This window comes from Acanthochromis polyacanthus, chromosome 15, assembly GCF_021347895.1.
Source record: "Acanthochromis polyacanthus isolate Apoly-LR-REF ecotype Palm Island chromosome 15, KAUST_Apoly_ChrSc, whole genome shotgun sequence".
NCBI classification, from domain to species: Eukaryota; Metazoa; Chordata; class Actinopteri; family Pomacentridae; genus Acanthochromis; species Acanthochromis polyacanthus.
In genome coordinates, this window is record NC_067127.1 from 17,239,033 (window position 1) to 17,253,546 (window position 14,514).

General features: G+C 39.1%; 1 protein-coding gene across 1 annotated transcript in view; it reads left to right on the forward strand.

Annotated features, from left to right (window-relative positions):
- The first annotated feature begins 3,303 nt into the window (after window positions 1–3,303).
- The window catches only part of klhdc3 (kelch domain containing 3), a 29,210-nt gene continuing 17,999 nt past the window's right edge, over window positions 3,304–14,514 (forward strand). The window contains exons 1-8 of the mRNA XM_022191252.2: window positions 3,304–3,439; window positions 5,102–5,343; window positions 6,956–7,132; window positions 7,339–7,454; window positions 7,534–7,605; window positions 9,027–9,240; window positions 9,748–9,834; window positions 11,296–11,404. Coding sequence (XP_022046944.1) covers window positions 5,190–5,343; window positions 6,956–7,132; window positions 7,339–7,454; window positions 7,534–7,605; window positions 9,027–9,240; window positions 9,748–9,834; window positions 11,296–11,404 — 929 coding nt within the window. The 5' untranslated portion in view covers window positions 3,304–3,439; window positions 5,102–5,189. The remainder of the gene's footprint in view (window positions 3,440–5,101; window positions 5,344–6,955; window positions 7,133–7,338; window positions 7,455–7,533; window positions 7,606–9,026; window positions 9,241–9,747; window positions 9,835–11,295; window positions 11,405–14,514) is intronic.

Here is a 14,514-nt window from a genome sequence, read left to right on the forward strand (position 1 = left end):
ACACTATAAAGCTGAGATTTCCAGAGATGCTACTTACTAACTGACCATGCTCTCCTGTTATAAAAAAAAGGCTGTCACACAAGCAGCCAACACAGAGTATCAGATTTTTTAAGTGCACAGCTCCTCAACTGGAACAACTGAAATCTCTGGTTATGTTATCTGACCAGTAATACTGAGTTAGGGATCTTATTCTTATAAACATTTTGGCCAGGAGTGTGACTGCTTGGATCTGTGGCAGATTGCTGACCTCAGTAAATCAACAGCACCATCTACTGCTGGATTTATGTTACTATTTTTGTGGCAGAAACAGCCATAAACAAGCCTGCTCCATTGTCTTCTTCCTTCACCTACTTAGTTTGTTGAAACAACGTTAGCCAATCTTTTTGACTTGTGACTCTGCACAATTGAGCAATATAAACTCATGACCCCTCATCTCGGATGTGAGTTCTTACTAGTTTCAACAAACATGTTTTTTCCTTCTCATGTTGTTTCCTTTAAAGGATTTTTGGATGCTTTGGTTGGAAAAAATACAGACGATTTCACAAGGAAAAAAGAATGGAGAAAACCTCTTTTAAAAATTTTAAACTCATGTAACTAAAATAGTTATTTTTTTCCTTTTTTTCTTTCTTCCCCACACAGGTTTATCTTATGAACTTATGCCTTAACATTTCCTCACATTCGCTCCTCTCTGTCCTGCTGTTCCTACAGACATGTAGTAGCGGTTTGTTCTTGGACTTATTTCTTATCTTGAACCCATACAGTCAGTGACTGAGTTGTGGTGTTGAGCCTTTAATCCACAGAGATCTATGGTTAATGAGAAACTAACAATAGTGATTGTTCCTAACTGCAATAAATAAATAAAAATTACTATTTAAAAAAATGGAATGAACAATGAAATTATGTAGCTTTCTACACAATTCTGTCCTTATTACACTGCCAAGGAACGCGGCGGAGTTAAGTGATGATCGGCATACATTTGTCCTTCTGTTAATCTGTCTGTCTTGTGAGCAACATTACTGAAAAAAAGACTAACAGATTTGAAAGAAATTTTCAGGAAAGGTCAGAAATGACACAAGGAACACCTCATTAGATTCTGGCAGTGATGTGGCTTATAATCTGGATCCATGGATTTGTTAAAGATTCTATATCACTGCACAGTGTCACTGTAGCTATGACAGTAAGTGAATGCTATGTCAGCTGCCTGCTGATGACCACATGATTGCAATCCTACTTCAAATCCAGCGCTGCAGGCTTATCCATCAGAAATGATACAAGGAACAAATGATGAAATTGTGGGGGTGTTACTGAGTCCCATCAATTCCCGCCACCTGGTACATGTTTAGGTCACGTGATTCAGTATCTCTACATCCATCTCATCAATCGGAAATCGTACAATGACTGAGCAGCCTTGGCAGAGGACTGTGCTCTCTGAGTACTTTTCTTGTTAAGACATGTGAAACAAGTCAAACAACATGATGTAGAAAAAGGCTAGATGTTTTGATATTACTGCATTTACAAATGTCAGTGGGACTTTTAATAAGGTTTCCTATTGTGATGACCCTCCATTTGGACAGCAGGTGTGCCTGTTGAGGTGCTGAGGGTCATCAGCTGATTGAGCCACACCTGGGATCCAGTGGCTCAAACTACATCAAGGCTCCCTCATTTCTAGCATTGGGCTCTGACAGGAGCTGCTTCCTTTTGGAGTTCCAGAAGCCTGGGTGTGGTTGGAGATCTTCAGTGTGCCTTTGATTTGGTTTGTACTTCAATAAAACTTTTTTTAGTCACCACTCTATGTTCTCTCCCTGTTGTTTTTTGAAGCTTCATAACTGAGCTGTAATGGTGTTGTCCACAATAGAGAGAAAATGGTTTGATGTAAAACTCCTTTTCAGTCATGACTGTATTCTCATACATACCTCCCTTTGGTTCACTTATGAACTCGTCTGATGCAAAGCATGGCAGTGCTATGAATGTCAATACTCATTTGAAGATGCTTCACTGCTGCAGACATGAGATTTAGTAAGTTGCTGAACACAATGTGTTTGACATGGACCAGACCAGACCACACCACTTCACTTCGCGGTGGCCGGCTTCAGGTGAAACATCACGCACTCATGTGACGGCACATAACTTTCACAGCAGAAACAGCATTACAGCTCCAACACATTTGGTTAGATGCTGCTGATATGCAAAAGCAACATTTAAATATTCCATCTGTTCAGGGATTCAATGTTGCAGCCCTTCATTACGATCTCAAACTTCTGCAGAAGCTGACACTTGCTTGTAAACTTATTGTTTCACTCAGACCAATTCTTTTCATAATTTCTTTCTAGCTCGAGTACCATGAATTTACTTGTTCTTGCCCTTGATTCTTGTTACCTTATTTTAAATCTACCAATAAAGTGAGTGTTTTAACATAATATCAGCTGTTTGTTCACTTATTTTGCTTGTTCAATAACCTATAACAGATGTAGGAGATATGGTTTCAAATGGTGGATATGCCATTATGGGTATGTGTTTCATTTTCATATTTGGGGTGACACAATAAGTGTGTGGTCTGGGTGTCTTCCCTGGGAAATTCAGGGGGAGAAACACTTCAAACTCTGCTGAAATTTTATGCACAACTGGCACAATTTCCATATCAATTTATGCTGAAGATGTCTTGATTTATAATGGGATAAACATAAAGGCATATACATAGATCTAATGAGGTTTTCTACAATATATCCAGTCATTAAATGGGTTCATAATTTATATTTTCTGTTGCAATCAATTCTGTTGCATCACTTAATCACAGAATTGCTGTTTTCATGTATTTTTTTTTCCAATACCCATGTCCTTGTTGATGCTATCATGGCAATTGTTGTTTGTAATTGGATAGTTTAATATTTGCCCACCATTATTTGTGAATTTATTTATTGTTTTCTTAAAATGTTTGTCAACTTCCATGTTTTCTGCCTGAGGACCCAATCATTTAAAAATACAGATGAAATCAGGGGATTTATCCTCTAATTAAATTATTGGATACAAATTGGTGTTCTCAGGTCCCACTTGTAATTATGAGGAGATAGAAGGAAGAATCCAATTACTCCTGTGTGACGAGGAAGCTGAGGATGATCAGGTGCTCAAAGTAGTTTAGCCCGAGGCCGCCTGACAGGTTAGTCTGGCCGTGCTGCTTAACACTTAACCTACCCGGGAGTAATGTGAAGAATGAGAGCCACAATGTGCAGACGTGACTCTGTCAGCAAACGCTGCTGTTAGGAAAGGGTACTTTTGGTAGAAGTGATTTTTAAAGAATCCCCACGGGGTTTCTTCTGGGTGAAAACAGCCGACAGGGGGTGCTAACGCCGGCTTCTCCTCCTATTCCGTCTGGGCAGGGGCTCTCAGTGGATAGCCCTGCCTGTCTAAACACCAGTCAACCACAAGCTGACTCGACCTAAAGGTAGAAAAATTGCACTTCTGTTGATATTATTGTCTGTTGGTGAGCCCATTCGCCGCTTTACCAAGGTTGGCTTTAAACGCCTTTGTGTTCACTGTTGCCGGTTGTTTTTGTGCAGTCCACGTTAGCTAGCTACTAGCTAAATTAGCTTCAGTTTAGCTTTAGCCTAGCTAGCACCAGCTCCTCCTTTCCTAACAAACAGCTGGATATAGAGACGCCTTATTCGTTACACTGTCGTTCTGTTTACGGGAGATGTTGAGAGACGAGCCACCCAGGTGGTTCGTCCCTTTATAGGCGTGTGCTGCCCCAGTGTGACAAAGTTAGCTAACGACGGCTAACTGGTGTATGAGGCGTTAACTGGTCTGTAGTAACTGTTTTCCAGCTCAATGTCACCAGGTCTGGATTAGCTTTATGAACCAGAGGTTTATGCGCAGCCAGTTGACATGGTCAATCGAGATCTATGCAGTAGCATGAATATACATCAATTATCCTGTCTGTTCACAGAGTCCCATTTTCTACGAAACCATTGTAGTCTTTCCAAGTTGTCACTGCCATGGCTAGTTATCAGATATCAACAATATCCTCCTGTTCAGTTGGTCGAGGGGATAGTAGCTGCTTGCTACCAAACTCAGCCTTCACAAAAATGTAATTGTCCTCAAAATCTAATAACGAAAGACACAGGATGGGGATCTTTAGGGAACATTTACTGTCACAAATGTATAACAATAATGGCTGGACGTTGTAAATGTATTAAGAAGTCAATTTGTCAACCAAGTCAACCTTGTTGTTGGTACAGCATGCCCCCCATCCCAAATGAGTTAGTGAACAACAAAACAGTGGCTCCAGTTAGGTTAAGTTTCAGATTTGCCTGTTGCCCAGTTCTGGCCTCAGAGATGTGTGGGCTCGAAATAGAAAGGTCTATGTTAAATAGTCTTCTGGGGATTTTATTTTTAAGAGCAAACAAAGGTTGGAGGTCACTGAGAAAGTGAGTCATTGACGGGAAAAGCTAGCAGAGGGGCACAGGGTTAGAGAGAAGTAGACTCATTTTAGCTGTTTATGGGTTATAATATTTCCAATTGGAAACTGCTTCTTGAAATATTGTTAACCCTAACAGTTTCATCATTTGTAGCTGTTAATTTTCATCAGACACTTTTGGCAACTGGCTTTGCATGAGTGTCCACACATGCAAAGCCAGTTGCCAAGATGGCCATATGATAGCTTTATCGTGGCTCTGTTTTCAGTGGAGTGGAGACACAGTCATTTTATAATTCCTCAGAAGCCTATAAGGAGTTTACTAATGCTAAAAGATGGCTGAATCCATTTGTGTGCCATGATATTGATATAGCATTGTTGTTGAAATGGTAATGCCCAAAGGGGGTGGATATATTTATTATTATAGTTGTGTATTTAAGGCACTGGTAGTGCAGTGGGAGGGTTCAGAGATAAGAGTGAATAGAAAAGAGAGGAGTGGTAGGTGTAGGTCTAATCACCTCTTAAAATACTCTCAGCTTAGATACTGGGGCTTGTGAGCCTGTCACCAACAGCAGAGCTGAGTTCGCCAGGAGGACAGTTACCCTTTGTGTTTTCCTCGACTGCCCCTCCACAGTTTGCCCGGTTGTTTTCCCAAACAGAGTGCTGCTACAGCTATTGTTGTTGTGCTCACAGGTTTCCATGGTGTTGGCTTGATGGGGTCCAAGCGGGCGACAAAGTGATGGTCTAAGGACTCCCAGTCACAGAGGTGCTTGCGCGTGGAATGTTGCGCTGGTCGGTGCACCTAGAAGGAGGGCCGCGGAGAGTCAACCATGCTGCTGTGGCGGTGGGGCACAAGGTGTACTCCTTTGGAGGCTACTGCTCCGGGGAGGACTACGAGACCCTCCGTCAGATTGATGTGCACGTCTTCAACACAGGTACGTAATGAATATATGTATATGTGTGTATATATATATATATATATATATATATTTAGGGATCTGTAAAAAGCCTTTTTGCAAATTTGTGAATTCATAATGCAACCTGTTGTTTTTGGCTGTTGATGGCTGTAAGTACATCTTCTGTGGGGAGTCAGTTATTCATCCCTTTCAATAAATCAAAAAAAGTATAATTTGGTCTCAAGAGCAGTCTGTCACTGAAAAATATGCTGATGTAAAATTGGTTAAATGTGTGCTTATCTACTGCAGGTTTTTGTTAGCACTCAAATTATTAAGTAGGTGAAAAGTCTTTCTGCTTAAATGCCCTACATTTTTATCTGTAAAAAAGCAGGGGAGTGTTTGTTTTTCGATTTAGGAAGTGAGGGGATAAGAGAATGTTTCAGAGTTTATTCAACTTGCACCCCTTTAACGGTAACTCATTGCAGCTGGAATTTATAACCCATGCTTTCCTTTGTGGTTTGTTAAAATTTCTCTTTTAGATGTTTTCAGTTACTGTCTCACATACGCAGGTGTTTTCTTTGAATGTGCTGCTCTTGTTCTTGATGTAACTGCTCCCTTTTCCTTCTAGTAACCCATTTTATTTAGTTTTTTCCCTCCGTGTGGTCAGCCACCTGCGTTTTACAACTTCTCAAAGTAGCTTGAATTTACCTGTTATTGCTCTATCGTGAAAAGATCTGTGGAGCCAAATCCTCAACTGATTGTAATGGAAACGGCACCACCTTAACTATTGTTTCTTGTCATTTTGCTTTGTGCTTCTTCTCTTTGATGTCTATTTTACAGCAAAGCCTGTTGTTGTTAAAAATCCTTTGATTTTTTTTTTGTTGCCTTTATTTCTTCACTTGTCTATTTTTCAGACAAGTGACAAATTGCGATTCATCTGACAGAGTTTGTACTTGTGATTTCATTTTAAATATTCAAGCTTCAGTTCAATATTCACTGTGTAATAGATGTAAAACATGATGGAGCATCACCATATGAGATACCATCAAAAGTGTGAGTGTCACACATAGAAGATTGCATGTATTTGTAAAATCATTGACATTAAATTTGAAACCTCAGATGTGTTTGCTAAGGTACATGCTATGCCACAGTCTTTGCAATTTGTTAATTGCATAGTTTCAAATTGTAACTTCTAATTGAAACAGATTGATTGTTCAGTCCTAGTGACACAAAAGATTTCACTCTGTTACACCTTGCCATCCCAAACAGCAGGGTAAAAGAAACACAGCTATTTTAAACAGCAGTACAGGATTAATGAAATTTTCAATTTTTGCAATTTACATGGCTTGGATGTGAATCTCCCAGAGGTTTTACTAATTGTCTTTAATAAAGAAAACAAACAAAAGGCATCGTGGACTGAAAATTAGTCAGGAAAAGAAGGTAGCTATTGTACTACAATATGCATTGTTTGTTTATATTTGCTTTGATAGGGATGCTCGTCCGAAGGAAATGTGTTATAGTTTTTCCTGAAAAATGTTTCTAATGTATGTGTTTCTCATTTATAAAACATATTCACATATAAAATGAAAAGAAAAAACATTTGCACCAAGTATTGAGTTAATATCCCTTTCTTGACTGTTTTATATTTCAGTGTCACTGCGCTGGATGAAGTTGCCTCCAGTGAGGACGGGAGGACATGAACGTGTCCGTGAAGTGCCATATATGCGTTATGGCCATACAGCTGTGCTGTTGGATGATACTATCTACCTCTGGGGTGGGCGTAACGACACAGAGGGGGCCTGCAATGTGCTTTATGCCTTTGATGTCAGTAAGTAGACCCTCGTCTAACTTATGCTGTGAAGTGACAGTTTCAGGCTGTGTTTCCTTTGACATGCACCTGTTTGATGTGAAGCTTGATCAGAGAAAAAGTTTTTAATCTTAGGTAGCTGTAACACCTGCACATGTGTGACGGTTTTCTGTAGTACGTGACTCAAATGTTATGTCAGTACTTTTGAAACTGTTTCTGCTTCATAGATACCCACAGATGGTTCACACCCAAGATTTCGGGGACTGTTCCAGGGGCAAGGGATGGTCACTCAGCCTGTGTCCTGGGGAAGGCAATGTATATATTTGGAGGATATGAACAGCTGGTGAGGTTTCATCACTCTTCACTGTGGAGCCTACTCTCTGAATATTAAAGTCTAATTAGCTTCCTCTGCTGGTTTTTAGGCTGACTGCTTCTCCAATGACATCCACAAGCTGGATACCACCACCATGGTTTGGTCATTAATTAATGCCAGAGTAAGTTACAATTACCGGCTTTTATTTCTTGAAAACTGTTAAGATATTTTCTTTAGTTATTCCTGTACTGAGAATGTCTTGCGTAAAATATTCAAAATGAAGATCCAAATACATGTCGACACAAAGCACTCACTCAGAAACACGAAGATAGAATGTAGTGACAACTTGCTCTGTTATATTCAGAGCACAGCTGGAAATAAACAAACCCTTAGTTATTGCTGGGGGTTGGCAGTGTTGCTGCACAAGTGCCCAATGGTCAGATTGGCTGGTTACAAAGGCACTGTAATGCAGCTCCCTGGTAGGTGGCCAAGTACAAAAAGCCTCACAGAGGATTATATACGCTCCCCTTTTGGAAAATGCCATTTGTGTGTGTGTTTGTGTGTGTGTGTGTGTGTGTGCGCTGCCAACCTGCGCGTATGATATACTCCTGTCAAATACGTGTTAGACGCAGACACTGTGCGACACGATAGGGTTTACTAGGGATTTGTGGATGAAGTCCCTTCACCTAGTTTTACTTCTGAACTGAGAGCATTTTGTCATCAAGAAGATTACATGGTGGTGCTTACAGATTTAGCTCTACATGTGACTGAATAATACCTTTTTATGCATATTCTTTGAGTTGCATTTCTTTTTGAAAGCAAGACTACCTGCTGTGTTTTTACACAAAACTGGTTTACTGTGGTAGTGGTAATGTTGTTGCATTTAACAACATAATGCATAAAGCGTAATTCATAAAGCCTGTTTATAGTTGTTGGTATATATATATTATTTTTCTCCTTTATCTTCTGTTTGTAATGCTAGTTAAAGAGTTGGCTTGTCTGCATCAAATTCATCTAAAGCAGTGGCAGCGCATTCTGCAAAGGAAGGCACGTGAAAGGCTTTATCCTGACTATTGGCCAGCTAAATGCAAAGGGAGGCTTGCCTTTGTTAGGCATGGTTTCATTCAGTGGTAGCGGATCTCATTTCACTATTCATCCCTCTTGTTTTAATCATAGTTCTCTAGTAACCACAGACAGCTAAATTATCATTCTGAGTCTGGTTCTCATTAAATTCTGCACAATATTCATGTCCTCTACGATGTTTTTGAAGGCTTGTGGTGCATGGAAAATGGTTTGGATGTACTGTGGCTCTGTAGTTGGTTAGTTGGTGCAGTAGATGGCGCTGTTTAACTGCTGTTGCTTTGTTCTTCTCTGGCAGAAGACAAAGTTTTGTTTCCAAGCTTATCCTGAACATTGAAAGAAATGGGAGAGTTTTAACTTAAAATTAGTTTATGATGTGTATATAAGCTTATGTAACAATATGTAGGTTACATCCAGTGAACTTATCATCTGCCCTGAGTAGACTGTTTCATGTTCTGTCTCTGCTCAGATTTTGTGAGTGTGAAATCATCACAGCATCATCTTGCAATCTTCTCTTCATAGGGTACTCCGGCACGCTGGAGAGACTTCCACTCGGCCACCATCATTGGGACAAAAATGTTTGTGTTTGGAGGGCGGGCAGACCGTTTTGGTCCCTTCCATTCTAACAACGAGATCTACTGCAACAAGATCAAAGTGTTTGACACAGAGACCAACTGCTGGCTGAGCACCCCTTCAACACAGCCATTGCCAGAGGGACGCCGGAGTCACTCAGCCTGTACGACACAAACGCTTCACTATTCACTTTTAGATACTTTCTGTTTTAAAGATGAGAAGTTTGAGCTACAGTAGGATACAGTGTAGCCAAAAAACTTGTGATTTTTCATCTTTTTAACTTAGTGCAAATAATGATCTGCCGCTTGTCATTAAATTAATGTGGCATTCTCTTTAATAAGTGGAAGAACTTGAAATTCAGGAATCGTATGACACTTTACTGATAATTATAGCTCAATTTGTGTCCAAACTGCATCCATTTTCCAGTGTCACTTTTCTCTAATTCATTTTTAAGCTTGGGTTGTTTTTGAATTGTTTGTGTGGTGAGAATATACAGACCATTACTCATTCTGTGTTTCCTTAGTGTAAGATTGTATTTTTTGCCCACTTTGTCAGATTAAACAAATCCGACTAATTTTACTGCTGTTCCATTTACTATGCTGCAAACCTAACTGATCTTTACGATGGAGTATAGCAAATGGTTCATTTTTGTTTTCCTTTCTGTGTTCAGTTTCATATAATGGAGAGCTGTACATATTTGGAGGATACAATGCCCGTCTGGACCGACACTTCAACGACCTCTGGAAATTCAATCCAGGTGATTCCCTATTTACATGAGTCAAACTGAGAAAGCGTGTCATGTTGCTGTTCAGAACTGCTGCTGCTTGTGTCTGATAGCGTTTCTTGCTCGATTGTATTTTTGGAATTCCTGCTTGGTGAGTGTTTACCTCTATGGAGGAAATGCAGCAGTGGCAGGGCTAGCTTGCGTTGACCCACTTTCCTCCTCATTCTTCTGTAGAGAGCCATGCAGACAATCCTCTCCCCCTCCACTGCATCATTGTCAGTCTTGTAATAGTGGCTGTCTGCTGTCTTTTCACTATGCTAAGTGGGAAACACAGATGCCCCCTCTTTTTGCCAGAAACACACAGATGAAAAACTGACTATAATTCAGTCTCCGGAGTGCTGACAAATGTTACCAGATTGTCCTTCTAGTCAGTTTATGTATTTTCTTGGAGAAACCTTTTGCTGTCGTTCCAACCAGAACAGAAACAACAGACCTGGGTGTATAATCATTGTCAATATTGTGTCCTACATGGTGGTAAAATGGCGCTATTTGTTCACTTTACTTGTATGATGATTACTTCTGTATTATGAAAAAAATAGCAATTCTAGTTTAACTTATCCCAGCTCCTGCCCATTTTTATGATAGTCATTGCTGGAGAAAACTGTTGTGGCAGCATTCGCGCACTATGGCATTCAGATATATTTGAGGTTGACTAGTAACACTTTGAGGTCATGACAAAAGTTGGTATGGCATGTGTGGAATGATAGCCTTGATAGTAAGCCGAACTCTACTGGTCGTTCCAGCTTCTTGTCAATCAGAGGGTTTGGTATTTATGAAGCAGTGGGTGGGATGTTTTGTTTCTGAAGTGGTTTATGCTGAGTGAACCCGACATCTGCCGTTTACTAACCTGCGCTTTGTAGTCCACTAGATGGCACCACTTCAGTTATAGTCATCATTATCCAATCCAGCCTGAATGGCCTGTTGCTATAGAGATGCAGTGATGCGGTTTGGGTCTGAGAGCGTGAGGCTACACAGTTCATCCTTATATGGAACAAATCAGAGACCTTCAACGTCGTCACTCATACTGCACTTCAGAGCACAAGAGAGGATTTGTTTCTATTTCTGAAGTGTAAAGTTTTGTATTCAAATGAAGGTTAGGTTTTGTTTTCGTCCTTTCATTGCTCCTTTTCATTCCCTTGTCCCTGGTCTCTGTGATTGAATATAGCAGGAAACTGAATGAAATGCAGGCAGGAAAGCACTACTGGGTTTATGTAACTTTAAGTGTTTGAAAGTTTGCATAGCTGCTATGATGTAGCCCACACAAATCAACACTATTATTTTCTAGCTTTTTCGAGGAAGTAAATCTGAAGTTTTACTGTAATACCTTATTTTAAAAGAAGTCAGACAGTTGTATATATGTCTATTTTTTATTCTTATTTGACCATTATGTCTAGACAATGTTATTTTAACTTAATTCCTGTCTTTTGACTATAGAAGCCTTCTCCTGGAAGAAAGTAGAGCCAAAGGGGAAGGGTCCATGTCCACGGAGGCGACAGTGCTGTTGTATGGTTGGGGATCGAATCATCCTCTTTGGAGGAACCAGGTGAGGTGCAGGATATTAATTCTTGAGCTATCACTTTTATCTACATTGTAAAAATAGAAATATTCTGTATCTAAATGGTTTCTACTATGTGCATTTCCTTTTTTTTCCTCATGTTTACCATTGATCAGTTTAGTGGTAAATTCTCTTTTTTTTATTAGCACAGCAGCCCTCTATTATGTTCTTTTTAATTATAGCAGTAATATAAATAAATCTATTAACATATAGCTACAAAACTATTAATTTGAGCTGCTTCTGAGTATATCTTGCAAATATAACTGATCTCCTCACGTTCATTTTGACCATAAGTACCCTGCACTGCAAAAGGGAAAAATAATTGGTCCTTGTGTGTACGCATATATATACCCAGACATAGTCACACACATAGATGCTGCAGTGTGGTTTAATAGCATACACACATACACATGCAAGTTCTCACTATTTCCCCATATGCATAAATGCATATATTTAGTAATGTCCAGCAAGGGAAAACCATGATACTTTGCATTAGCAATCATAGAGCCTCCAGTTGAATTTCTCAGTGTTCAAATTTCCTTTGTTTTTCTGTAATCTATCCCCTCTGCAAACACTACAAAGATATATATATATATATATATATATATATATATATATATATATATATATATATATATGATTAAAGCTTAAGCTCACAGCATTTTGTGATAAACCCACTGTGTGCCAGTTGTCTTATCCAGGGAGTGATGCTACGTTGCTAAATGTTGAATGAATATGGGCAACACTCTTACATGTGTGAGCTTTCAGCCTCAAGCATTTGTTCCAGACACCACTGGTTACCATTAATTACAGTGGGTTATATTTATTTGCAAAAATGTGAAAGTTGCTTCTGCTAAAAAAAATGAATGAGGGTTTATTTTTGTAGGAGACATTATGTGGTTTTACAGTTGAAGACAGACACTGTATTGAAAAGCTTGCTGATGCTTCCAGGTGCAGTTGGGAACTCATTTATCATGATTAAAACTTCTGAAAGCTTTAGAAAGGCACGCATACAGAAGGAGGTGGAAAATCAAACTTGCATTCACAAACAAGTGTGACACATGAAGAGTGCAATGAGAAGGCTTTTAGTGCTTTCGCAAACATTCAGTTCAAAGAATTATCCTGGCTTGACTTTCTAAAAAGAAAAATTTTCAACAACATCCATTGAAGCTGCAACTTCGGAATCTGAAAGTACTTCTGGAAACCTTTCAAGTGTTAAATCTGCCAGCTCATTTGACGTCATGTTTACCTGTGGCCATCGCATTATTTTGCAAGGTGTATTTGCTTTGTCTTAATGCTTAGTTGAAAATGTTTTACTTTGAGAAATAATATGGACCCCCTATACTAGATACATAGCTTGTACTACTATATCAAAGACATAATATTTTCTAAAGTATTTTTGGAAGTACCTTGTTCTTGTGTAGTGAAATTGTTTGACCAGTACATTCTATTTCAAAAGAATGGGCCACATCCAAAACTTGGACTCAGCTGTATTACTTGCTTCACAGGCAAACTTCAAATATACAAATCTGAAGTGGTATTTGTTAAACCCACTAATATTCGGTGAACCACCCTCCCGATAAACACTCTAGCAAACACGCTCCCCCCGTTTGATTATCTGCAGAATTAATGCTAGCTCTGTGATAGTTACTTCAGTCATTGTTTTTACTATTACTATGAATAGTAATGACGCTTTTACAACAGCTACTGTCACTACTATGGTCACTGATTTTGACCAAGACAAAAATATGAATCTGGAATTTATTTATTTTTGAATATTCAAGTACTGGTTACTGCTAATCAGCATCAGACCTGTTTGTGCTCCCCTTTCTGTCTGCCGGTCCCCATCTGAACCCCCAGTCTGTCACTGGGAGAGATTGGATGGTTTGTCAGTGGTGGCTGATAATGACAACAGAGCAAGATAAAAAAAAAAACACATACATAGTACATATATAAATATTGTGTTGTTTATATATATATATAAATTAAATGGTTTAGTAATGTACTGACACTGTGGTTCTTGAATCAAATAGTTATTTATGTCATCTAAACTGACTAAAAAAGAACAGAAGCAAACAAAATAATATATATTGATATGTTGAAACAACATTATTTAAGATAACTACTCAACGGCACCTAAATGTCTCCAAACATTAGAAAACTTAAATTATTGACTGCTTTCATTGATTGTTATCATAATGTTTCTAAAGCACAGCCTTTGAAAACAAATAGCGTTTAATGTTTGAAGCAGTTTATGGAGAAATGCTGTCCTCTCATTTCAGTGCACCAAATGGAGGATCTGGCTTCTGTAGACAGCAATCTGTGATGATTGCCTTGTTGGCTGTAAGACAGTAGTGATAACTGGGAGTTTGTAGCTGGTTAGGTGCCACTGGGCTGGTGATGGACTTGTGATAGTCCAGTAGCCAGTGGAGTAATGAGGTAGCTTGTAGCGTTAGCATGGTCTGGAGTAGTGCAGGTCCTGGGCTACCGTTATCATCGAGACTGTTATCAGGAAAACCCCACTGGGATAACGTGATGGTGGGGATCAGAAAGCTGTGGATAAGAGTCCTCTCAGCTCCTCTGTGTCTACCAGCCCTCACTGTCTTTGGATGTTGCTGGATTTACTTTCTAAAGCTTCACTGGCCACAAAGGCAGAACAATTAATTAATTTGAAGTTGGACTCAGAATTTGTAACTCTGCAATCTGCATTGAAGAAGGTTGCAATTTAGAATATACATCATGCGGTGCATCTGTCCAGGGTTTAAACTGACCCATCAATGGTTTTACAAATTCATCTTCTACACTATTTGTGACACTAATGCCTTAGATAGTATATCTCATGTGGTAAAGTTCCATCTCTTGTTTTAATTCTCTTACACAGTGAATATTGAACTGAGGTTTCACTCTTTAAAAAACTACATTATAATTCAAATTGCAATCACAATATCTGTCAGGAAAACATGCACTTGCATATTTTACCCAAATTTTTCAGCCCAACAGGCCACCACAGGAGGAACAGGCTTCAATACAAATGCAAATAGAGATATTTTGCAGTATGATGTAGCACTTTTTTTAAACACTTTGTAAATAGACATAAT